Genomic DNA, 24626 nt, shown 5'->3' on the forward strand with positions numbered 1-24626 from the left:
AGAAGTCATGGACAAAGATGTCTCATCAGGATTAGTCGCCATACTTTGTGTCAGATGGAGAAAAAAAGAGAACGACTCCCATCAGAGAAGACGTCACGTGTGAGTCACTGGATCTATAGAGGATCTGTCCCCTCTCCTGACATGTCTGTTGTAGGAAATGCTTGTATTCCACATAAAGTCTTTGTGTACCCAGGACTAATAGACAAATGTGTGTTACCATTCCCATTGTCAGGAGGATGTGTGATAGTCAGCGATGGTTGGAGACTGTCAGTATGTAGCGACACATCCCTTTGACAAAAGGAATCGTAACACCCATTTGTCAATGCTCACACAAAAAGGTGGTGTTCACTATAGACACGGCAGAGCGGCGGTGGGGAAGGGGGGTCCAAATTTGTGGAACAGCCCAGGGCCTATGGTCTACTTAATCCGCCACTGCCACTAACAATCCGCAACCAATGCAATGAATGGGATTTTTGTAACCCCATTCACATGCTGCGGAAAAAGCTGCAGATTAGCTCCACTGAATCACAATGTGGCTAATCCATGTGCGAATCCGCTGGCACATTTGTGGCAGAAATCCAAGTTTCAGCCTCAGATTTTCTGAAAGCTTCACAGCCTAAGGCAAATCTGACATGTGTGAACATACCCTTAATGACTCTGCTATGAGGCCTACCTGTTTAGTACATGAAAGAAAGTACATGTCTGTTTCTGATGCCAAGACCTAGCCATAGGTTCCCTGCCACGTGTATAATCCAGCTATTCTGGAGCCCTTGGGATGGGGTCCAGGGAGACTCCTTGACATCCAGGGTAAGGCCTCCGTTTTAAAAGGCTGTGTTCACATCTGCGTTGAAGGCTACGTTATACAGATCCAATCAAAAATGCCATAAAAAAATAGCGCTGTTTTATCGGGTGAAATAACGGACAGCATGACGCAAACCCGACAAAAGCCATTACTGTACGTGTCCATCCATGATGGTATGTAGAGGCGTAACGTGAAGCTATTGATAATACTATTTTTTTCTTAGGTGGCAGAGGGGCAATTTTTAAATTTCTGCAACAAATCTTCCATGTGTGAATGTTCCCTAAATCACCCCGGCATCACGCTTCAGACCCCCGCATGTGGTAACAAGCTCAGCTCAGACAGGTAGTAGTGTGTAAAATGTTTTATTTAAAGTATATAGTAACATTTAGTAGTTTGTAGTATATAAAACACATAACATAATTCTCTATATAGAAACACATTGTCAGCGAGGAAATGGGGTGAGACCTGCACCCACAATACACTCACTGTCCATTATCTGTGCCCCCAAAGACACTTGCATGTATATTAACACTCACCAATCATTCATGGTTCCTGTCATCTGACCGCTTCACCCAATCACACTGTGACCGCTGACACTCTCACGTCATGCTGCACTCTCTCACCCACGTCATGCTGCACTCTCTCACCCACGTCATGCTGCACTCTCTCACCCACGTCATGCTGCACTCTCACCCACGTCATGCTGCACTCTCTCACCCACGTCATGCTGCACTCTCTCACCCACGTCATGCTGCACTCTCTCACCCACGTCATGCTGCACTCTCTCACCCACGTCATGCTGCACTCTCTCACCCACGTCATGCTGCACTCTCTCACCCACGTCATGCTGCACTCTCTCACCCACATCATGCTGCACTCTCTCACTCACGTCATGCTACACACTCTCTCACTCACGTCATGCTGCACTCTCTCACTCACCCTCATGCTGCACACTCACTGACTCTTAAGCTGCACATTCTCACACACGTCATGCTGCACTCACTCTCATGTTGCACACTCACTACATGCTGCACTCTCATGCTGCACTCTCTCCTGCTGTGATGCATGCTCTCTTAAACTGCAGACTCTCTCATGCTGTGATGTACTCTCTCATGCCGCACACTGTCTCATCCTGTAATGCACTCTCATGCTGTGCTGCACACTCTTTCCTGCTGTAATGCACACTGTCATGCTGCACACTGTCTCATGCTATGATGCACTGTCTCATGCTGTGATGAACTCTCTCATGCTTTGATGCACTCTCATGCTATGATGCACTCTCTCATGCTGTGATGCACTCTCTCATGCAGCACACTCTCTCATGCTGTGATGCACTCTCATGCTGCACACTCTCTCATGCTGTGATGCACTCTCTCATGCTGCACACTCTCATGCTGTGATGCACTCTCTCATGCTGCACACTCTCATGCTGTGATGCACTCTCTCATGCTGTGCTGCACTCTCTCACGCTGCACTCTCTCATGCTGCACTCTCTCATGCTATGATGCACTCTCATGCTGCACTCTCTCATGCTGTGATGCACTCTCTCATGCTGCACACTCTCATGCGGCACACTCTCATGCTGTGGTGCACTCTCTCATGCTGCACTCTCTCATGCTGCACACTCTCTCATGCTGTGATGCACTCTCTCATGCTACACACTCTCTCATGCTGTGATGCACTCTCTCATGCTGCACTCTCTCATGCTGCACTCTCTCATGCTGCACTCTCTCATTCTGCACACTCTCATATGCTGCACTCTCATGCTGCACTCTCTCATGCTGCACACTCTCATGCTGCACACTCTCTCATGCTGCACTCTCTCATGCTGCACTCTCTCATGCTGCACTCTCTCATGCTGCACTCTCTCATGCTGCACACTCTCTCATGCTGCACACTCTCATGCTGCACACTCTCATATGCTGCACTCTCTCATGCTGCACTCTCTCATGCTGCACTCTCTCATGCTGCACACTCTCTCATGCTGCACTCTCTCATACTGCACACTCTCTCATACTGCACACTCTCTCATACTGCACACTCTCTCATGCTGCACACTCTCTCATGCTGCACACTCTCTCATGCTGCACACTCTCTCATGCTGCACTCTCTCATGCTGCACACTCTCATGCTGCACACTCTCATGCTGCACACTCTCATATGCTGCACTCTCTCATGCTGCACTCTCTCATGCTGCACACTCTCTCATGCTGCACACTCTCTCATGCTGCACTCTCTCATGCTGCACTCTCTCATGCTGCACTCTCTCATGCTGCACACTCTCTCATGCTGCACACTCTCTCATGCTGCACTCTCTCATGCTGCACTCTCTCATGCTGCACACTCTCTCATGCTGCACACTCTCTCATGCTGCACTCTCTCATGCTGCACTCTCTCATGCTGCACTCTCTCATGCTGTGATGCCCACTCCCTCGATATCCCCCTCTCTAATCTATACTCTCATTCTTCATCATCAGCCAGTTTTCTTACATGCACACTAGTACTCACGTAAGTGCTGTTTTCATACCGCACACCCTAAAATGTGCTAATCCCTCATGTGACACCCCCATTTTCTTACTGTACGTGTTCAGTAATAAAATATGAATACATATGAGTCAATGACCTAAAGGCTGGAGCCGCACAATGAATCTCTATGTGGCAGCCATCACATTGCCACCCATATTGCCATGTTACATCTGCAGATTATAGACCACCATGCATTCACAATCAGTATAACCGTGGCGACAAAAAATTAATTTTCTTGTCGTCTCGAGATTATCCAGATTAGTGATTTTGTCTATTGGAATATGAAATGCCCTACAAGGTCTACAAGCTACAACTTGGAAAGGACAGAGATTCCCAGACTACCCAGGTGACCCGTACCCCTAGATGACGTCATGGACAGACTGGTCACCAGACGGACATTGGAGGGGGCATCCCAGAATGGGATCCTGTACATATGGGGCACCTAAGAGGAACAAGGGACTTCTGTATTGTGGGTCACACTACCAGGCACCATCATTTTTTAAGATGCCACCTGCTATTAATGCCCTATGTATCTTTTTTAGGCCCTCTGCCTTTACCAAGTAAGAATTTATTGGTTCCCACCGAGACACCATCTTCCCTACCGCACCCTATGTACACCATCATGCCATCTTGTAGACTACTAAAAAAAACACCATGTCTTGTCCTATGCCCACCGCATCACCCACCCTGTTGTGTATTATGCTGAACAGTCATTTTCAGACACCGTCTTGTGTGCCAGTCTTCTGCCCACTGGCGGGCACTATTTTGCATTGTGCGTTGTATTCATTCTATTACTTTATGCCCTCTCTCCCACCAGACGCCATATTACTCTAACCATAACATTCAGCATCTTGCTTTTCCCACTCTCCGCAGTAAGATGCCAATTTGATCCCTGTGCCCTCCGTTCATTACAGACACCATTGTGCAAATCACACCCTCTGCTCGTGACCAGACCCCATGATCCGTATTTATCATCAGTCATGCTCGATGCTCCACACTTTACATTGTGCTGATGTCTTATTTGGGTGGGGGGGGCGGGGGGTTGACATAAACTGGCTCTCATCTATATGAAAGTGTTAAGAATCTATCAGTCTCTCTCATCTACAAAGTCTCTGCTTGTCCATGTCCGTCTTCACCAAGCAGTGAGGAATTTATGAGAAACCAAACTACGCCCCTGCCAGGGAAATAAGAGGGTGAGATCAGGCACTCAGTCCAATTCCAGGAGTGACTTTTTTGGAGAAGGAATACGTCTGGGTGCCGACTGTGTCAGTCTGGTAGAAGGAATATGGACTGGGATTTGAAGGACTAAAGTCGATTGTTAAAGTTTAACTTCTGCGGACTGATCAAGAGTCGTCCTCCATGCTAAAGCTGCTGTGGCGGCTGCTGGTCTTAGATGCTCCGGGAGAAACGGAAGAAAGAAGAGGATCTGCTCCCCCTAGTGGTGACATCACATCATCCATAAGAATGTCTGCAATGGCCGAGTCCCCTGTCAGGCTCAGATCAAAATCCAGGCCCTGGTTAACTAAGTCATTCAATTGGTCCGAGAAGTGAAGTGTGCCAAGGTCTAGGGTAGAGGGGTCCAGATGCGGCGTGGGCTGGGCACCAAATCTTGACAGTATTCTGGAGATTGGCTCTACCTTGGTAATATCGGCTGACATAGACGGTGGAATAGTTGTAATCCCATGTAACTGAGCCTGCATTTCCAGTTCCTGCAAGAAATAGATAGATCATTGACACTACTATCAATCTGTAATATAAACCTATATCAGATGTGGAGCATCTCGTACCTGTACACGCAGCAGCAGGCTCTGGTTCATGTGCTCCAGCTTCCGCTGCCGGCCTTCCATGTCTCGCACCCTCTGCTGTTCTTTCTGTAGCTTCCTGATGTACTCCACTGAGGCCTTCAAGATGGTGCCTTTGTTCCAGCGCAGCTCCCTGTTAGATTGAACCAAGGGGCGAAGAGACGGGACGTATAAGCAGCGATACAAGAGGTGAAATCAAAAAACAGTGGGGTTAGGCCTAATGAACACGACCGTGTTTTTTGGTCCGTGTGATATCCGCAATTTTAAAGATATCACACAGACCCATTCATTCATATGGCGCCATGCACACGACCGTGATGTTCACAGACCCAGATGGGGGCCGCGAGTCTGGTCCGTAAAAACTCAGGACGTGTCATTTTACTGTCCATATTTGCGGCACAGACTTGCCCATAGAAGTCTACGGGAACGTGAAAATTGTGGACAACATACAGCTCTCCGTCCGTGCGTCTGCCCGGCAATTGCGGAGACGTTGCCAAGCGATGCCAAGACATTCATGTGATTCAGCTATCATGTGGCCTACTCAAGAGTTGGGAACAAACTGGTGACATCAATTCCAGCCTTTCTTCTTCTTTTTTTCTTTTTGCGGATCCGTGAATACTGATGACACACGGGTGCACTATGAAAGGTTTTTTTGCAGACAAATGGACCACAAATACAGACAACGGATCCGTGGTTTTGTGGACAGCAAAATCACTAAGATCGTGTGCATTAGGCCTTAGTGATATGTGTCACTGATATTGTCACATAATGACATCACATCCTGTCACTGACAGGAGTCAAAGCATTATGCTGCACCCATCTGTAATTAGGGATAAAGAGAGGCAAATGCGGGAGGACTCCGCATAAGGAGCCGTAAGGGGGTCACTGCAACCCATGTTAAATAAGGGGTTAAATGTTGTTCGGAGGTATAATTTGGGTGGTTGGGGTTGTAGTTATAAAAACAGGTTATGAAGCGCGGTGGGACAAAGATGGCGCTGGGAGTTAGTAAAGTGGGAGGACGGAAAATGAAAGGAGTTTTTTCGGCTGGAAAAAAAGGGACTGGGATTGGGCCAGGTGTGTAAAGGGGAGGGTATAAAAAAGGTAGCCAGGTGTGGGAGTTTTTTGTTTTTCCACCCCCCCCCCCCCAGTCTGAGATTGGGTAGGGAGGTTTTTTGTTTTCCTCTCATATTTGTATAAAATCGTCTGATGTGATCTAGATTGTGTAAAGCGGACATCACGGCCCTTCATCCAAAGTCACAGTGAAGTTGTAGGCCTACGCCTGTTAGAGGACTGCTCTGGGGCAGAGCAATTGTCAGTGGGGGGGACAAGACTGTGCAGTCGTTCCCCAGGTAGGGCCTATGATGGCCATGTGGTCAGCCGCGTGCAGGCGTGGCCTGGCGGGTAGGTGAGTTGTTAGCAGCCGGGTATCAGGCGTTAAGTGTCGCGATTTTAGTCTGGCTACCTGATATATGTTTAATATGATTTAATGTCTAATAAAATTTACATTTTTCCTGAAGATGAACGTTACTTGTGGTAATTGGATGGGGAACAACAGGAGCAGCAGGTTCGCTCCTTATTAGATAACCATGGGAACCCTTTGGTGCTAGATATGCAGTCCTATAAAGACAGTCCTTGATACCCCTACACTTAACGCAAAAGAGGGGACTGTAAAGTCTGCGGAGAAGCAGGGAAACCACATATAGAGCTTTGCCTCATAGACTTACGGGTCACTGGATTTTGGGATGAGTGCCCCGAGTTCTTTGATTCTATCATTGATGTTGAATCTTCTACGACGTTCAACTGCAAAGAGAAGAAATATGTTCAGAACCGGGTTACACATTGGGTGATATATCTAAAAACTGGTGCAAATAGAAACCAACGGTGTTGCCCATAGCAACCAATTAAGTTAGAACTTTTAGGTTGCAACATCAACAGGAAAATCTGATTGGTTGCTATTCTCTGTCTTTTCATACTGTCGCCTCCGACCTATGCCACTGTATAGGAATACAGTGCCATACATCACCCATAGGCTCCTATGTTAAAAATAAAAAAAATTGTGCAGGATGCCTCGGGATGGAATAAATAACGTAGTCAATTGCGCTATTCCATACAGTTGAAAAAAAGGTTAAACAATGTTTACCAGCTGGGCGAGCTCCTGGTGCATATGCCGAACATACGCGTAGGGTCCCATTTACACGATGGATGCCAAAAGAGTGTCTTTTTGGCATCCGTCGTGTGAATAGGACCCTATGGACACGTCCGGCGTATGCGCCACTAGCTCTTCCAGTGCATGTGCCAGACGCACACTACAAAAGTAGTGTGAAAAGACCCTAAATGATGGGCAGGAGACTACTGGTTCTCTTCATGTCACCTTGTTATATTTATATATATGGATCCTACATATTATATAATAATCAGATCCTACATATTATATAAAAAACAAGTATTTTGCCGTCGTTCGCATGTGTCTAGGAGCCTGAATAGAACTGTTTGTTAATAATGAACATGTGAGGGCAGATCAGCTACACCTCCGGGCCCGGAACATATTCCCTATGTTAAAAGAATGCCGACCGAGCCAGTCAGGCCAGTTTGGGTGTTGTTCCTATCGACAATGTCCTTTGTTACCAAAACCTCAATATCACCGACCCTTTATGGTTGCTGACATTTCTTTTGAGGAACGTCTGACAGGCGGATGATGCAAAGTGAAAGGTCGTGTGAAAAAAGATGGGGAAGGAACATCAAAAGGGTGGGGAAATGAAAGCATTGCTGAAGGACAGGAATTAGAGGGAAGTAGGATCTGTCAACAGCAGTGGTTCTGATATTAGGATGTCTGTGAAGACAGCCATAAAGTAGGAGTAAGGCGTCATGCACACAGCAGAGTCTCTGCGAAATGTGTCACTGTATGCTGCCTCTGTATGGCCAGTAGGGCCCTATAGAATTCTATGGGAGCCCTATTATGCTCCGTACAGTACTGAGGTTGTACGTATTGGGTGCATGAGCCATTAACCTGGCCATAATTGCGTCAATTTACCACCAATATGATATTTTTCAGTATAGGGATGCTGGGCATATAACGCAAAATATCTGCAGTTTCCCCAATCTGCTATGGCCATATGACCGATGGAGCAAATTTCGATTTTGCGTTTCCCAGTATTCATCTTTTAGGCTTGCTCATGAATATGATAGGCAGCACCTGAATACACTAGCTAGGGAGCACCTGAATACACTAGCTAGGGAGCACCTGAATACACTAGCTAGGGAGCACCTGAATACACTAGCTAGGGAGCACCTGAATACACTAGCTAGGGAGCACCTGAATACACTAGCCAGGGAGCACCTGAATACACTAGCCAGGGAGCACCTGAATACACTAGCTAGGGAGCACCTGAATACACTAGCTAGGGAGCACCTGAATACACTAGCCAGGGAGCACCTGAATACACTAGCCAGGGAGCACCTGAATGCACTAGCTAGGGAGCACCTGAATACACTAGCTAGAGAGCACCTGAATACACTAGCTAGAGAGCACCTGAATACACTAGCTAGGGAGCACCTGAATACACTAGCTAGGGAGGACCTGATTGCACTAGCCAGGGAGCACCTGAATACACTAGCCAGGGAGCACCTGAATACACTAGCTAGGGAGCACCTGAATACACTAGCCAGGGAGCACCTGAATACACTAGCCAGGGAGCACCTGAATACACTAGCCAGGGAGCACCTGAATACACTAGCCAGGGAGCACCTGAATACACTAGCTAGGGAGCACTTGAATACACTAGCTAGGGAGCACCTGAATACACTAGCTAGGGAGCACCTGAATACACTAGCTAGGGAGCACTTGAATACACTAGCTAGGGAGCACCTGAATACACTAGCTAGGGAGCACCTGAATACACTAGCTAGGGAGCACCTGAATACACTAGCTAGAGAGCACCTGAATACACTAGCTAGGGAGCACCTGAATACACTAGCCAGGGAGCACCTGAATACACTAGCTAGGGAGCACCTGAATACACTAGCCAGGGAGCACCTGAATACACTAGCTAGGGAGCACCTGAATACACTAGCTAGGGAGCACCTGAATACACTAGCTAGGGAGCATCTGAATACACTAGCTAGGGAGGACCTGAATGCACTAGCTAGGGAGGACCTGAATACACTAGCTAGAGAGCACCTGAATACACTAGCTAGAGAGCACCTGAATACACTAGCTAGAGAGCACCTGAATACACTAGCTAGGGAGGACCTGATTGCACTAGCCAGGGAGCACCTGAATACACTAGCCAGGGAGCACCTGAATACACTAGCTAGGGAGAACCTGAATACCCTAGCTAGGGAGCACCTGAATACACTAGCTAGAGAGCACCTGAATACACTAGCTAGGGAGCACCTGAATACACTAGCTAGGGAGCATCTGAATACACTAGCTAGGGAGCACCTGAATACACTAGCCAGGGAGCACCTGAATACACTAGCTAGGGAGCACCTGAATACACTAGCTAGGGAGCACCTGAATACACTAGCTAGGGAGCACCTGAATACACTAGCCAGGGAGCACCTGAATACACTAGCTAGGGAGCACCTGAATACACTAGCTAGGGAGCACCTGAATACACTAGCTAGGGAGCATCTGAATACACTAGCTAGGGAGGACCTGAATGCACTAGCTAGGGAGGACCTGAATACACTAGCTAGAGAGCACCTGAATACACTAGCTAGAGAGCACCTGAATACACTAGCTAGGGAGGACCTGATTGCACTAGCCAGGGAGCACCTGAATACACTAGCCAGGGAGCACCTGAATACACTAGCTAGAGAGCACCTGAATACACTAGCTAGGGAGCACCTGAATACACTAGCCAGGGAGCACCTGAATACACTAGCTAGGGAGCACCTGAATACACTAGCTAGGGAGCACCTGAATACACTAGCTAGGGAGCACCTGAATACACTAGCTAGAGAGCACCTGAATACACTAGCTAGGGAGCACCTGAATACACTAGCTAGAGAGCACCTGAATACACTAGCTAGGGAGCACCTGAATACACTAGCTAGGGAGCACCTGAATACACTAGCTAGGGAGCACCTGAGTACACTAGCTAGAGAGCACCTGAATACACTAGCTAGGGAGCACCTGAATACACTAGCTAGGGAGCACCTGAATAACTGACGACCATGCAGATCAGTGTGGTGGTAGATCAAGTTCTGGGAGCTGGTAGATGAGTAGAAGTGCAGGAGATACAGTGTCTCTCCTGCTGGAGGTTTTCTGCAATATTCCCATATTGGTAGGACCACACGTGGTGGAATTGGCAGGGTTGTTTACTCCAGGTTATATAGGTGCATGAGCCCTCTACTGTACCTCCGTATGCCTTTGATTTAATTTGGAGGGGGAGAATATCCCGGCACACACAGAGTCCATCCAAGTCTACGTGCCAGGGTGTATGAATCCTTAAATGATCGACGTGAACATGTTTCCTATAGGTTTCCCTCATGTCCTACCGCTCTTCCGCCATACTTACTCAGATTGTGATTGTCTTTCTTCTGACGCTCCTTTATAAATGCTTTCGCCTCGTGTTCTGTGGAGGAGGAGAATGAAATAGAAGTCACCTGCTCTCCACTATACATAATGCACAACACCAAGGCTGAGTACTGCCAAAAAAGAAGGAGCTATGAACTTCTTATCTCACCTGTGTATTCTTTCTTAATGTTCGGCAGGTCGGCCGGGCAAGAGTTGCTCGCAGTGATGCCGGGAGAGGTCATTCCAGGAGCGCAATACATGTCCAAGAGATTACCAGACCCCGGAAGCTGAGAAAATATTAGATTTTACATATATGTTATGGTATTAACACAATATTGTTAGCAATCATCCTTTGAACTGGTATCAATAGATTTCAACAGGTGCCGGATTATCAAATATTCTGGATTATCAAACGGTCATTGAACTGATAGAACTATGTTAGGGAATGACTGTGTATGCAGCTCCCTAATATACAAATCTAGGCAACCCATTAGGCTTTTTGGGGATCGAGGAGAAATGCTAAGAAACGGTAGCCCCGCTCTTGTGGTCTCGATACGATCATGCGTTATGTAGTTGCACCTTCATTTGAATGGGCGCCATTTAATGCCATATTTCCCCTGCAGTAACCGCTACAAGGGGAAATGAGTGGCCGCATACATCTGATATCAGCTGATCGCCAGAAGTAAAGAGAAGCCGGAGCCGCGGTTATCATTTGATCCCACTAAATTAACCCTATATAAATATCTGGTAGCCGTTATAGTGTATCTTTGTTATGACAGCTGCAGGTAAATATATTGATTGTATTGATTTTATGGCGGACAGTCCATTGTACTTACTGTCTACTAGCTGTAGTCCATTGGCTGACATTATTACCCCATAGGTCACTATTACGACAGTCCCTAAATTTACCAAATATCATAACTAAATAAATAAATATTGGATATCGCTTACTGTGCTGGGAAGGTTCCCCCTCTCCACATATCCCATGAACTCATCATTAAGGCTGGACTCCAAGCTTATGATCTCATCAATGACATCATCAATCTAAAATGGGGATAAAAACTTTTAAGGAGAAAAATTACACATGCACATTAAATCACACAATTTCCTAAGTATTTTGCCAAGAAATGTTGTCCATACCAGTCTCTATATATAAAAATACTGTATATTAGGAAAGCTGTGGCGGCGCTCTTATAAATGGAGAATAACTCAACATTACAGGTGATACATGTGGTAATCACTATCCCAAAAGACTCTGCTGTTCCTCGTGTGGTTAAAAGCAATGGTCTCACCTGTGGTAAAACTACAACTCCCAGTATGTGGTAGCGGTAATGCTGAGAAGTGTAGTGTCAGAACAATCTAAAAGTCACATGTTGCAAACCACTACTCTGGTCTGGCTGCCTCTATGGTATTTATGCCTTGGTCGATATCCCAGAAATATGAATTAGGCTTTGTGCACATTGGGTTTTGACCCTACGTTTAGCGTGTACGTCACGATAGGTCCCGACGTACACGATAATAGTGTCCATAGAGATCAACGGTGGTCAAACGAGTGTTCTGTTGGCCTCCGTCGGACTGATTTAGGTCAGCATAACTTTTTTGGATGGATTAGGGTAGTAGACTATAATTTTCCATCCCAAGGGAACCCGCAAAAAAACATATACCACGCAGTATATGCTTTTTTAACATGGGAGACTATGGACGACGTATGCCACTGCATGGCATACGTCACAGGTATACGTTTAATTTATACGCCAGAAGCTTTCCAATAGCTTTTCATGACGTTTACAATAAATAGATTCCATTAAAGTCTATGGGCGACTTATGCGTTAAACAGATGCCTAATAGTAACATCCATCGCCCATAGACTATAATGGTATCCGTTTTATATATAACTGTATGTCATGAGAGTACATAACGGATACGTTTAAGGGATACCATTAAACTCTGTGGTGAGAGATCTGTCACAGCCTACGGTAACATATACATCAGGAGCTTTTTCCAGTGTATATACTAAATGTAGAAAACCAAAATATGTCTAAACCCAAAAATACAAAAGTATTCCAATAGTAAAAAAGTATAAATCTTTATTATCCCATATTGGGAAAAACCCCCATGACAAATTCCCAATCCGAGAAGACACACGCGTTTCGCTACCTTCGTCAGGACTTTACTTTCTGGGATCATTTCTATAGGCTTTGACGGGAGAAATGTACTTGAATCAGTCCAAACTCACTCTCCACAATGATGAGATTTTTGGGGCTTTTTTGAGCATGAAGTCAGTTGACAACTCTGTTTGATATGGAGTTTGTCTGCTTCTGATGACTATGCTCTTCTTTTTCAAAGAAATAGCAGAAGAAAGATCTCCTGACAAAAGTAGCGAAACGCGCGTCGAGGTGTCTACTCGGATTGGGAATTTGTCATCTGCCATCATGTCTACCACGGGTAATGGACTTAGGTATTGATATTGTAATTGTTGTGATCTTGTTACCATCATTGTGTAATATACCTGTGGTGTACCTAGGGAGATCAGATTCTAGATTCCTGATCTCTGGTGGAATTACCTTACATGATTTTCAGTTGTTTGTTACAATAATTATATCGGGTCATCCGAGGCTTTTTTAGTTGTATGTTACTGAGGGGGGTTTTCCCAATATGGGATAATAAAGATTTACACTTTTTTACTATTGGAATACTTTTGTATTTTTTGGTTTAGACATATTTTGGTTTTCTTGATGATATATTTGTGTCTTGATCGTTCATTGTATGCTTAGGATACATATTGGTAGATATATTCTAAATGTAGGCCAAAAACATGATGTACACAGAACCTAAAAGACCCGTTTTGAGATGTAGGGCTATACATAGAGGATCATTTCGTGATTCTAGTTTGCCCAAACATATCAATCACTTGCATCCCCGAACAAGCCTGTTGTCTGTGGAAATTAGGACAATGGTTCTATAGCAAAATTGGAATCCACCTCCTGTTACTGATTCACCCCAACATTACGCTCTATCCCCATACATGAGGACCTGATGCTTATTGTATTGGATGACCCCGACAATCATGGCAATTCCATGCTCAGTCATTTGCTATCATAATGGTGTCAATGGAAAAGGAAGGGATCATTCACACGAACGTGAATCTCGTCTGTGTGACGGCCGTTAAAACAACCGCAGTCATACGGACCCATGTAATTCAATGGGGCCATTCACACGACCGTTGTTTCAACGGAGCGTGTGAACGGCCCGTTGAAAAATAGGACATGTCGTATTTTACCGCGTGTCACTCATCCCTCCATAGACTCTAGTCTGTGGGGGATCCTTGACAACGCGTTCCGCATGGGTCTGCCTTGGACGTCGAAAACTGCAGTTTTTCACGTCCGAGGAGGGCTACGTTCGTGTTAATGTAGCTTAAGGCAGCACTAGGTGATTGTATAGTATGTATGTCTGGCTTTGCTGAATGGACGTCTCCGTTAACACCTACCTCTTTTTCAGGATTGGAGCCAATTTTCAGCATTGCTAGCGGGCTATTAGGAGCGCTGCTGGCCGTAGGGAGCAAGGTCTGTTCAGGCTGCGGAGTTGCTCCGGTAGTGGCCATGATGGCTGTAGTGGTACTTGGGGCAGAGGTATGTAAGGGCACCTTAGTCCCCATCGTGGTAGAGAGGTATTGTTTCACCTGCTGCCTCTGGGACTGCTGGATGTGATATTTTGTTGGGTTTTCTAAATGGGTCTGGACCTGAAAAATACGGTAGAAATGGAGAAAGATTAATACATGTAAAACACGGTCCTTTCATTGAGATAGACACATGTATGCCGTGACCTCATTCCTGGAGGATGACATCACTAAACCTGTATTTCTCCGCATTACTAAGCACATGTGAAATGCAGACTGGAATCTGGAAAGCACCGAACCTAACACGCTACCACAAAGGTGAATGGGATTGTTCTGCTTTAAGAACTGGTACTGCGCTGTTAAAGGGGATTTCCACTTTGGTCAGGAAGGGGTTAACAGACAAAACACCAATAAATGGCATCAAAATATGATCTGGGGGGTCTTGGGGTCATCCCTGTATGCTTCTTTCGCTAAGAATTAAGCATCGAGAAGAATTAAAGAGGACTGTTAGTTGCTGTGTAGCCTGCGCCCTAGGTTAAAGGTCCTCAGTCCACTCACCCTTACATGACCAAAGTGCCCCTATAGCGATGCCATCTGTGAACGGTCAATAAGTTTGGCGTTGTTGGGGCTCGGATTATTGTATATGCAGGAAATTGTAGGAATCCTTTTCGGGCAGGGCCAGTGATGTCACAGCATCTCACATAACTGGAATCTTATCTGACCTAGTGGAATTATATACGGGCAGTGCCAGTGATGTCCGCTCTTTGACCTGCACTCATATATAAGTCTTTGAGCAAACACTTGATGACGGAATGATTGTTTTTCGTCTGTGAAGTGAATTGTTTATCCACAGAACACCATGTCAATGCTTCTCGTTCCAGTAGTTCAACCCCCTTACCTTTAGGACCTCCAAGGGCACCTGTGCGGGGGTTGGGCGGCCACCATTGCTAACACTGATGGCAGGTGTGGACGGTGCCGCGATCTGGGCGGCTTGCTGTTCCTGTTCTCGTCTCTCCTGCTCCTGGGCCTGAGCCCTCATCAGCTGCTGCCGGAGTAGAATACGTGAAGACATTGTGCCTGGCGTCTGAAAAGAGGATTGAGGGGACTGCGATGGGGTCTGACTGTCATGGGTAAAAAAAAAAAAGTTAGATTAAAACATAGTAAAAGTGCTGTGGTTCAGTGTTATGAGGTTTATCAGGTATCAATACACCTTGTTCTCCACCCAGTCACCTGTAGCCCACAGCAGGGACACAGTGGCCCCCAGCAACTATGTCACAGTTGCATTGATCTGCACACAGTGTAAATGAATGGGCCCCAACACTGGACAATGGCTTATGCTAAACACAGCCGTCATTTTGCAACCCAGGCCTAACCGAAATATAGCACAAAATGGGCTACATGGACAGGGGGGTTTCTAAAAAAATACACATAAGGTACTGACATCTTGCTGAAATGGAAATCAGCTCTCCATGAACTGACTTCCTGGTAAGCTTGAGCGTATACACAGCAGACAATGTGAATAAGCAGAGCTGCAGTGTAAAGCACAGAGGGAAAAAAAGCAATAGGCTGCGTCTCTGATTAGATCTCAGACTACATCAGACTCCAAAATGATCTCAATGATATCAATTGCTCCTAATCCAGGAAGTTTTAGGATTTATGTACAATGCAAGTTTACTGTGGGCAGCAATAGTTTGGAATTTGACAAATGTAAATGCACCTTGAGTTGTAGGAAATTGTGAGATAAGCAAACTTAGGTTGACTGGAGGCGCATTGCACAATGGTGCGAAATTCCCCCAATTGCCCAGCAGAAGGGAGAGACACAAGTTTAACTGACTTGTAAAATTGCAAGGAAGTCTACAAATAAAGTTCATAAAAGCGCAGAGTTTGAGGGAGCCAAATATTAAAAATCCTGCTGAAAAAAATGTGTACAATCCATTTCTGTTAGGGTGGTCCCTTAAAAAATAAGCTGATCACCAGCGATCAGCTGTGATATGCAGGGAAACCTGGCAGGTAGTGTTCAATTCCCCTGCAGCACCACCACAGGGGAAATGAAGTATTACATGATTCCCATTGAAATGAATGATCTGTCTGTGTAATGAATGAACGAGCGTCGTCCTCCACAATCTTTGTAGCCGATCTCTACTCTATCTGATTGATGCAAGTCCCAAATAAATGACATGCCCATAAAGAGCGTAGATCGCCGATTACAGGTCCATCGGCGCTCGTTTAAAGGCCCTTTACATGGACCAATGTAAACTGTATGGGGACAAATAATCGTTAATACGATCGTTCAGTCCCTATACAGTTTATATAATGTCGCTGGCATATGTCCCGCCGACAACAATGACTTTCAGGGCAGCATAAAAGATCAAATTAGTCGTCTAACGAGCGTTTGTTCGCAATGACCGGGAGCAGCGTTCATATGAGCTCGTTCGACCGTGTCTATAAACACAGTGTGCCCTAATAGGGCCCTTTTTCTCCATTCATAGGGATAATGCTGAGTGTGTGCCGGCTTATCTTGTCGCATGCCACGTATTATCATTGTTTTTTGCTGCATGTCTGAATCTTATCTCCTTTTCCTGTTGACTGCGGGGCTGTGGGGGTTCTGTATATTACATTTCTGTCCGTGTCATGCATTCATGCGGTGTGTCTGGACACATACCCTGTATCTGATATCTCACCTAGAAGGGATCGGCTGGCTCTTCAGCTGGTAAAACTGCTCCTCGCTGGGCTCTAGAGCGGTCTCAACGTCAATGTCGGCGACAATCCCAGACTCGGGCAATATTGGGCTCAGACTGTTGTGATAAGATAGAATATAATGTTATTATTATTAAGACACGATAGATCGAATGACTAGGAAACAGCACATATCTCCTCCTAATACACAGGCGTCAGTACACAGGCCTCTCACAATGGGGCATTGCCCCCCTTCTTAAAGGGGTGTTCCAGTTCTTAGGTCAATTATGATTACTCAACACATAGAGAAAAAATACAACTTTCTAATATACTTTGTGCTTCAATTCACCACCATTTTCAAAATCTATGCTTGCTGTCAGTGAAATCCCCAAAACCTCTTCTTCCATTCGCTAAGATATGCTGACACCTGCTGTTCGTTCCCTTATCCAATGTTCAGCGCCGCAACCATCCAGTGGTATCACACATGATAGGCTTAGATACACCAGCTCAGCAGACAGTATTACACATGATAGGCTTAGATACACCAGCTCAGCATCAATACATGCTAGGCTTAGATACACGGGCTCAACAAACAGTATTACACATGGTAGGATTAGATACAGCAGCTCGGCAGGCAGTATCACACATGATAGGCTTAGATACACCAGCTCCGCAGACAGTATTATACATGATAGGATTAGATACACCAGCTCAGCAGACAGTATCACACATGATATGCTTAGATAAACCAGCTCAGCAGACAGTATCACACATGATAGGCTTAGATACACCAGCTAAGCAGACAGTATCCCACATGACATGCTTAGATACACCAGCTCAGCAGACAGTATCACACATGATATGCTTAGATAAACCAGCTCAGCAGACAGTATCACACATGATAGGCTTAGATACACCAGCTAAGCAGACAGTATCCCACATGACATGCTTAGATACACCAGCTCGGCAGACAGTATCACACATGATATGCTTAGATAAAGCAGCTCAGCAGACAGTATCACACATGATAGGCTTAGATACACCAGCTAAGCAGACAGTATCCCACATGACATGCTTAGATACACCAGCTCAGCAGACAGTATCACACATGGTTATTTTGTAAACGCACAGAGAGGGGGAAACAATTCTATGAAATCGTCTCATCACAATAATCTGATTAGTTGCTATGGGCAACTGCTCCACTTTTCCTTTGCAGCAGTTTTGATACAGGAGACAGAAAGTGAAGCAGTTGCCCATAACAACCAATCGGATTGTGTCTTTAATTTACCAAGCTGCCTTAGAAAAATGAGAACTTGGATCTTATTGGTTGCTATGGGTAACTGCTCCACTTTCTGCCTGTACTGGCTGGATACATGAGGCCCACCATTCAGACTATATACATGGATTTCGTTTCTAAGCAATGTATCTCAATGATTCCTGCACAGTAATAATATGGCGGAGGAAGTGCCTGAGCCTGGCGTATGACCCGGCTTTCCTGTGCTGCCCTCCTGCTGAACTCCACACTTCACGTCCCAATAAACAGAACAATATCATAATATTCATCTGTTTATAGGGGCGGCAAACCTAATGTCTATCTTATATCCATTTACTATGATTTAAATGCAAGCTATTGTTCCCTATTATCAGCCATTTCAGTCTTGGGAGAGGCTGGCTCAAGTATGTTTCAATTGCATAAATGACAGGAGTCCAGAAAAATGTCTGCCCCATAATCTCTACTCACATACGGTATCTTTAGTTCTAAAAACCTGTAAAAAGATGTGTCTGTCTCTATGAAAAATCCTTGGGTCGTTAAAAAAAAGTTTTTTTTCAGCCTTTTCTTAGTTATATCAGTTCCTGGGAAAGCTGGATGACAGACAATATGTATTATATTGAACCTCCCTCAATGGTTGTCAACCAGCTTTTCCAGAGTCCAGAATGGCAAGCCTGCCTAGTCATACAAGTACACAAGAGCTGGAGAAGTATCACACCATAAGGGCATGACCACACATGGCGGAATTCCTCCGCAACTGTCCGCATCGATGCCGCACAGAATCTGCGTTGCAGATTCTGCAGCGGATCTGCACAAAATGTGCAGTACATTGATGCGGACTAGCTGCTGCAGACTGCGGGAAAAGTGCTTCTCTTCTCCCTATCAGTGCAGGATAGAGAGAAGGGACAGCACTTTCCCTAGTGAAAGGAAACGATTTTCATACTTACCGGCCGTTGTCTTGGTGACGCGTCCCTCTTTCGGCATCCAGCCCGACCTCCCTGGATGACGCGCCAGTCCATGTGACCGCTGCAGCCTGTGCTTTGCCTGTGATTGGCTGCAGCCGTCACTTACACTGAAACGTCATCCTGGGAGGCCGGACTGGAGACAGACGCAGGGAGTTCTCGGTAAGTATGAACTTATATGTTTTTTTACAGATACATGTATATTGAGATCGGTAGTCACTGTCCCGGGTGCAGAAACAGTTACTGCCGATCGCTTAACTCTTTCAGCACCCTGGACAGTGACTATTTACAGACGTCTCCTAGCAACGCTCCCGTCATTACGGGAGCCCCATTGACTTCCTCAGTCTGGCTGTAGACCTAGAAATACATAGGTCCAGCCAGAATGAAGAAATGTCAAGTTAAAAAAGCAAGACGTATCCGCAGCACACATGACATGTGCATGACAGCTGCGGACTTCATTGCGGAACTTTGAATCTCCATTGAAGTCAATGGAGAAATTCCGCCATGAGTCCGCCACTGCTCCGCAACAGACAGAGCATGCTGCGGACACCAAATTCCGCTCCGCAGCCTATGCTCCGCAGCGGAATTGTACGCATCGTGTAAACGAACACTGCTAAATTAAAGTGAAAGTCAATGGAGAAACGGCTCCGCTGCGGATTAACGCTGCGGAGTGTCCGCAGCGGAATTTAAGTGAAATTCCGCTATGTGTGAACCCGCCCTAACAAGGAAGATTTGCCATTCAGGACTTCATGAAAGCTGGGTGGCGGGTCAACATGACAACATGACCCCCATCCAGCCTACCACAGGAATAGCATTAACTATTGCAGCTCCAGAGTCGCAACCCCTGCAGGAGCTTTCATGGCGGCCATAACAGTTGTCATCCAGCTATCCCAGTAATAGATATAACTAAGAACTTATGTGGTGCTAGTCGTCATTTAGCCCTTGCCATATATTTTGCACAGGATTGTGTCAACGGGGATCTTCCACTAATTTGCAGTGTCTAAGGGTATGTGCACACACACTAATTACGTCCGTAATTGACGGACGTATTTCGGCCGCAAGTACCGGACCGAACACAGTGCAGGGAGCCGGGCTCCTAGCATCATAGTTATGTACGATGCTAGGAGTCCCTGCCTCGCTGCATGACAACTGTCCCATACTGTAATCGTGTTTTCAGTACGGGACAGTAGTTCCACGGAGAAGCAGGGACTCCTAGCATCGTACATAAGTATGATGCTAGGAGCCCGGCTCCCTGCACTGAGTTCGGTCCGGGACTTGCGGCCGAAATACGTCCGTCAATTACGGACGTAATTAGTGTGTGTGCACATACCCTAACAAGTACGCTGGGAGCTAATGGTAAATGTATACTGCAAATGGGCCTAAGTTAATATAAATATATTTATAATAATGTAAATTGAGAAGCCATAAATGTGTGAGTAGTCACTCTCTGCTGAAATAAATGATGATACATGAGATACATTAACAGTTCTGGGGCCTCCATGATTTTACAGGGGCCAATGATCAGGCAAACGAGCGTTCATATGAGCGCTCTTTCCCAATCATTGCCCTGTATAAACAGGGCAACGATCAGCCGATGAACGGGGAAGCGCGCGTTCATCGGCTGATCGTATCGTGTATGCCACACAAAATATTATCATGGTTGGCAGCACATCCCCCGGTGTAAACACCAGCGTGCTGCCAACATGATGGAAATGTGTGAGGACCAGCGATCGTAGTGATGAACGATCGTAGTGATGAGGGATCGTAGTGATGAGGGATCGTAGTGATGAACGATCGTAGTGATGAGGGATCGTAGTGATGAGGGATCGTAGTGATGAGGGATCGTAGTGATGAGCGATCGTAGTGATGAGCGATCATCCCCATACATTACTGATCATAGATCTTTGTGAAAGGAGCAAACGAGCGCCGATCATGAGCTGTCTCATTGATCGGCGCTCTGTTTTACAGTCAACATGGCCGGTGTAAAAGGTGTAGTATTGGTGGGCAGGGGCGTAGCTGTAGGGGGTACAGAGGTAGCAGTCGCACCCGGGCCCCGACGCATTAAAGGGCCCAAAGACCCCTCTGCCACATGAGAAGACACCAATATTAACATTGGCACATGGTATTTGGGGTCCTCAGATTTTGCATTGGGGCCCTGGAGCAAGGAGTTCCGCATGTTTGTGGTAGGGCCGAGGAGTTGGACCCAGGTTTGTAGCAATGGATCAGAAAATATGTCTGCGCAGGCGTCACTCAGCGTTGTAAGCGTTTCCCCTGCATCTATTGTTCGCGTTTCCACTGATACCAGATGAAACATGTACTTCCAATTTGCATTTCTTTCGTCACACTCTTAAATCGCTTCCAAATGTTCTGTATATTTGTTTTTCCAAAATACCAAAGCCTGCAGCAAAAAGCATCGACCATAATGTACCAAGTCACATACAAAATATATTGCTGGGAACTTTATATGTAAACGATTATGTATGAACATAAAGACAAGCACATAGATTAAAGCTAAATAAAAAAATAAACATTTTTTTATTTTGAGTTACATCCTGTTTTATACTCCAATCACATCCAGAGCTGCATTCATAATTCTGCCAGTTGTCCTAAGATACAGACTACAAATGATCTATATCTCATTGTCAGAAATTCGATCAGAAAGGTTAGCTAGCTCTGTATCGCTGACATCTGAGCTCCCATAATGCACCGCTCTCTGTTAATGGGAAAATAGTAGAAATTTGAATACAGCTCTGGATGTGAATGGAGTGTAATTTTTTTATTTTTTTTAAATTGGGTTTTATTTAATGCACACTCTACAATGGCCAACTTAGTGGACCATCTTAGTGGGCAGATCCAAGTAAGGTCCATGCTGTGTGATCACAGGGGGGCTACTATGAGTATTTCCTGAAGCTGTTTCTTTAAGAAACCAATGTGACCTGTACATTTCTTATCTCTTAATGTAAAATTTACCATCGTCAGATTTTACAACGGGGCAATAATCTCTTTCTGTACAATCAGGATCCATCTTATCCTCCCGGAATGGACTTTCCACTCCATAATAGAAATCAATATCGTCCCTCTTTATCTCTACTGTCTACATATTACATTACAGTATGGCGGGGAACGCTCCTGCAGCCTCCGGATGCTCAACATTTGGTCACATCTGTGCAATGTAGTTTCCACTAATTGCACCAAGATGACAGCCCCCCAGACTAAAAGATGGGGGGCTGCAAAGTGAGAGTAGCCTCAGGGTAATTCCGTGTCAGGTGGTTATAGATGGGTCGAGACCGAAGAGGTTGGTTGTCTGTATATAGCACTAGTAAAGTTCTGGGGCCACGGCCTGCAACAAGGCTTTCCAGCTGTTTTCGGACTACAACTCCCAGTAGGTATCTGTGACAGTCAGGGCATGATGGGAATTGTAGTTGCACAGGATCTGGAGGACCACTGGTTGCACACGACTGGTCTGGATGGTCAAGGCAGCCATCAACTCCATTAACATGCATGTATGCTATATTTCTAGAAAAGGAGATAAGCAGCTGCCTGGCATCTCTTTTCTGGGGGACAGACAGCAGTAGACGGCCTGACGATCGCCATAGACATTCAAATTGTTGGTTGATCCCAGAGAAATCAGCGGGATCTGCCAACAAAAACATAATGTGTATGACCGGATTTAAAAGACCAACTACCTGAAGAACCCTACAGTCGGCTCCTAGCCTAAATGGCTGATAACAGGGAACAAAAGATTGCATTCAACTGTACAGCAAATTACGATAAGACAGACTTTACATTTAGAATCCTTTTTTAATGTCACCCTATGTAATATTTATTTCTTCCAACAGTTACCATTACAATCCTGCCTTTTGTTTTAGAAGGGATAACGTGTACTTCACGAGTTGGACACCAGGGGGCGACTTTGGGGCCCTTCTCCGGCATGTCGGGGGCCATCACACTGTGACAACACAGACTTTGCCGGAGTTTCTACTGATTGCACAACTTGTCCTGCTGATGTCAGCCATTCTTGTAGAGGGGGGGGGGGGGTTAGTCTAAGGATTAAGCCTATCTTAATATTCAGACACTCAGTTTACTTATCACTTAACCTCTGAATTGCCAAAGCAAGCCTCTGATAGCTATAGTGTGTAGGAACTCGCAATTAACCCCTACTATACCACAAACTGCATATCATACCCGGCTCATTAGACTTGTGTATTAATAGATCCGAATGGATGTGCCTATGTGTTTCCATCGGCCGCCTGTTTCTGAATGACTAAGCAAAAGCCGAGTATTTATTGCTCCTTCCTGCCGCTCGCTGTTTTCATCCCCCCGTGTGCAAGACGGCTCCAAATGCCAACAGCGCTGCTCCATTCTACATGCGATACCCACTCCAAGCACATACGGTGCCCACGCGCAGCCCCCTAAGCGCATCGGGAGACCAAGTACCATGATGGTCAGACTATGCCCATAGAAACAGACCCAAACACAAGCATGCTGTCTCCCTCCCCGCAAACCCTACCGCTTATATGTACCCAAAACAGAGCACCCCCAATATACAGGCATAAGATTGTCCATTCGCCCACTTGTGCCCGCTCCAGGGGCACCATCTCATACACTGATGCGCATTTTTAGGGGGCAGCGGTGTCACAAATGACAAATGTCCACGATCCGGATAGGAGGACCGTGCGTTAGTAATGCAGCTTTCATTTACCTGAGCAGCTGGACGCTGTCAGCGCTGGATCCCACCAGGACATACACTGTGTGCTGTGGGTTGTTGTGCACTTTGGGGGTCTCACAGCCTATATCATGAGACATCGCTGGGGAGTAGCAGAATTTGTGGGGTCCCAGTCACTCCGACGGCTTAGCCCCCCTCTTGACGGGTGTCCTCTTCTTCCAATTTTTCCCGCACTCTCAGAATATTAAATGGCTCATCTGCTGCGTTGTAGCCGTTTCCTTCGTATCCTTATTAAGTGGCGTCAATTTCGCCTGTAATTCGCCGCGGCTCGGTCTCGTTCTCCCTTTGCCTCTACTATGTGTTCAGTTCATACTGTACTTCCCATAACTGGAACAGAGCAAAACAACCCCCCCCCCCCTCCTTCTTCTTTCCTTGCCGTCTGTGCCACCCCCTCCCTCACTTTCCTCATTACCCCCTCCTTCTATACTCTTCCTCTCTGGGCTGAGCGCAGCCACTCGCACCCTTGCTGTCCTGAATCAGGTGGATTGTTGCAGCGCGGCTCTTCCCATGTCCTGGCGGTGGCCTCCGGCATTGGAAGGGTTAATGAATGACTCACAGACTAGGGAAATTCCGCAGCAAGCATGAGCTGACATAGGGACAATGGGACAGCCAATGAATGGCCACCCGGAGGTGGACGTCATCTGTTAACCCTGCACTGCCTGCGTAGCAGGCGCCATACAAGAGCGGCAATGTAAACACGGACTGACGTACGCTGTATGAGAAAT

General features: G+C 46.0%; 1 protein-coding gene and 1 non-coding gene across 2 annotated transcripts; one reads left to right on the forward strand and one right to left on the reverse strand.

The window, feature by feature from the left end:
• Nucleotides 1-1148: 1148 nt before the first annotated feature.
• On the reverse strand, nucleotides 1149-24250 carry TFE3 (transcription factor binding to IGHM enhancer 3). The gene is made up of 10 exons (XM_075835009.1): nucleotides 23878-24250; nucleotides 16949-17062; nucleotides 15166-15388; nucleotides 14139-14390; nucleotides 11603-11695; nucleotides 10821-10938; nucleotides 10653-10709; nucleotides 6855-6930; nucleotides 5116-5263; nucleotides 1149-5037 (listed from the first exon to the last, which is right to left on the reverse strand). The coding sequence occupies exons 1-10, from the start codon at nucleotides 23979-23981 to the stop codon at nucleotides 4672-4674; spliced, it is 1551 nt and encodes a 516-aa protein (XP_075691124.1). The 5' UTR covers nucleotides 23982-24250; the 3' UTR covers nucleotides 1149-4671.
• Nucleotides 12816-13032, forward strand: LOC142660095 (small nucleolar RNA U3). Its single transcript, XR_012850412.1, has one exon. It is a non-coding gene; the product is annotated as a small nucleolar RNA U3 (small nucleolar RNA).
• Nucleotides 24251-24626: the final 376 nt, after the last annotated feature.

Source organism: Rhinoderma darwinii, chromosome 8 (assembly GCF_050947455.1).
Source record: "Rhinoderma darwinii isolate aRhiDar2 chromosome 8, aRhiDar2.hap1, whole genome shotgun sequence".
NCBI lineage: Eukaryota > Metazoa > Chordata > Amphibia > Anura > Rhinodermatidae > Rhinoderma > Rhinoderma darwinii.

Coding starts and splice junctions, on each gene's coding strand:
- TFE3 (XM_075835009.1), bottom strand. CDS start 23,981: ATGTCTCATGATATAGGCTGTGAGACCCCCAAAGTGCACAACAACCCA. Junction 14,391..15,165: donor TGCCCTTGGAGGTCCTAAAG/GTAAGGGGGTTG, acceptor CGTATTTTTCAG/GTCCAGACCCATTTAGAAAA. Junction 5,264..6,854: donor ATCCCAAAATCCAGTGACCC/GTAAGTCTATGA, acceptor TCAATCTAACAG/GGAGCTGCGCTGGAACAAAG.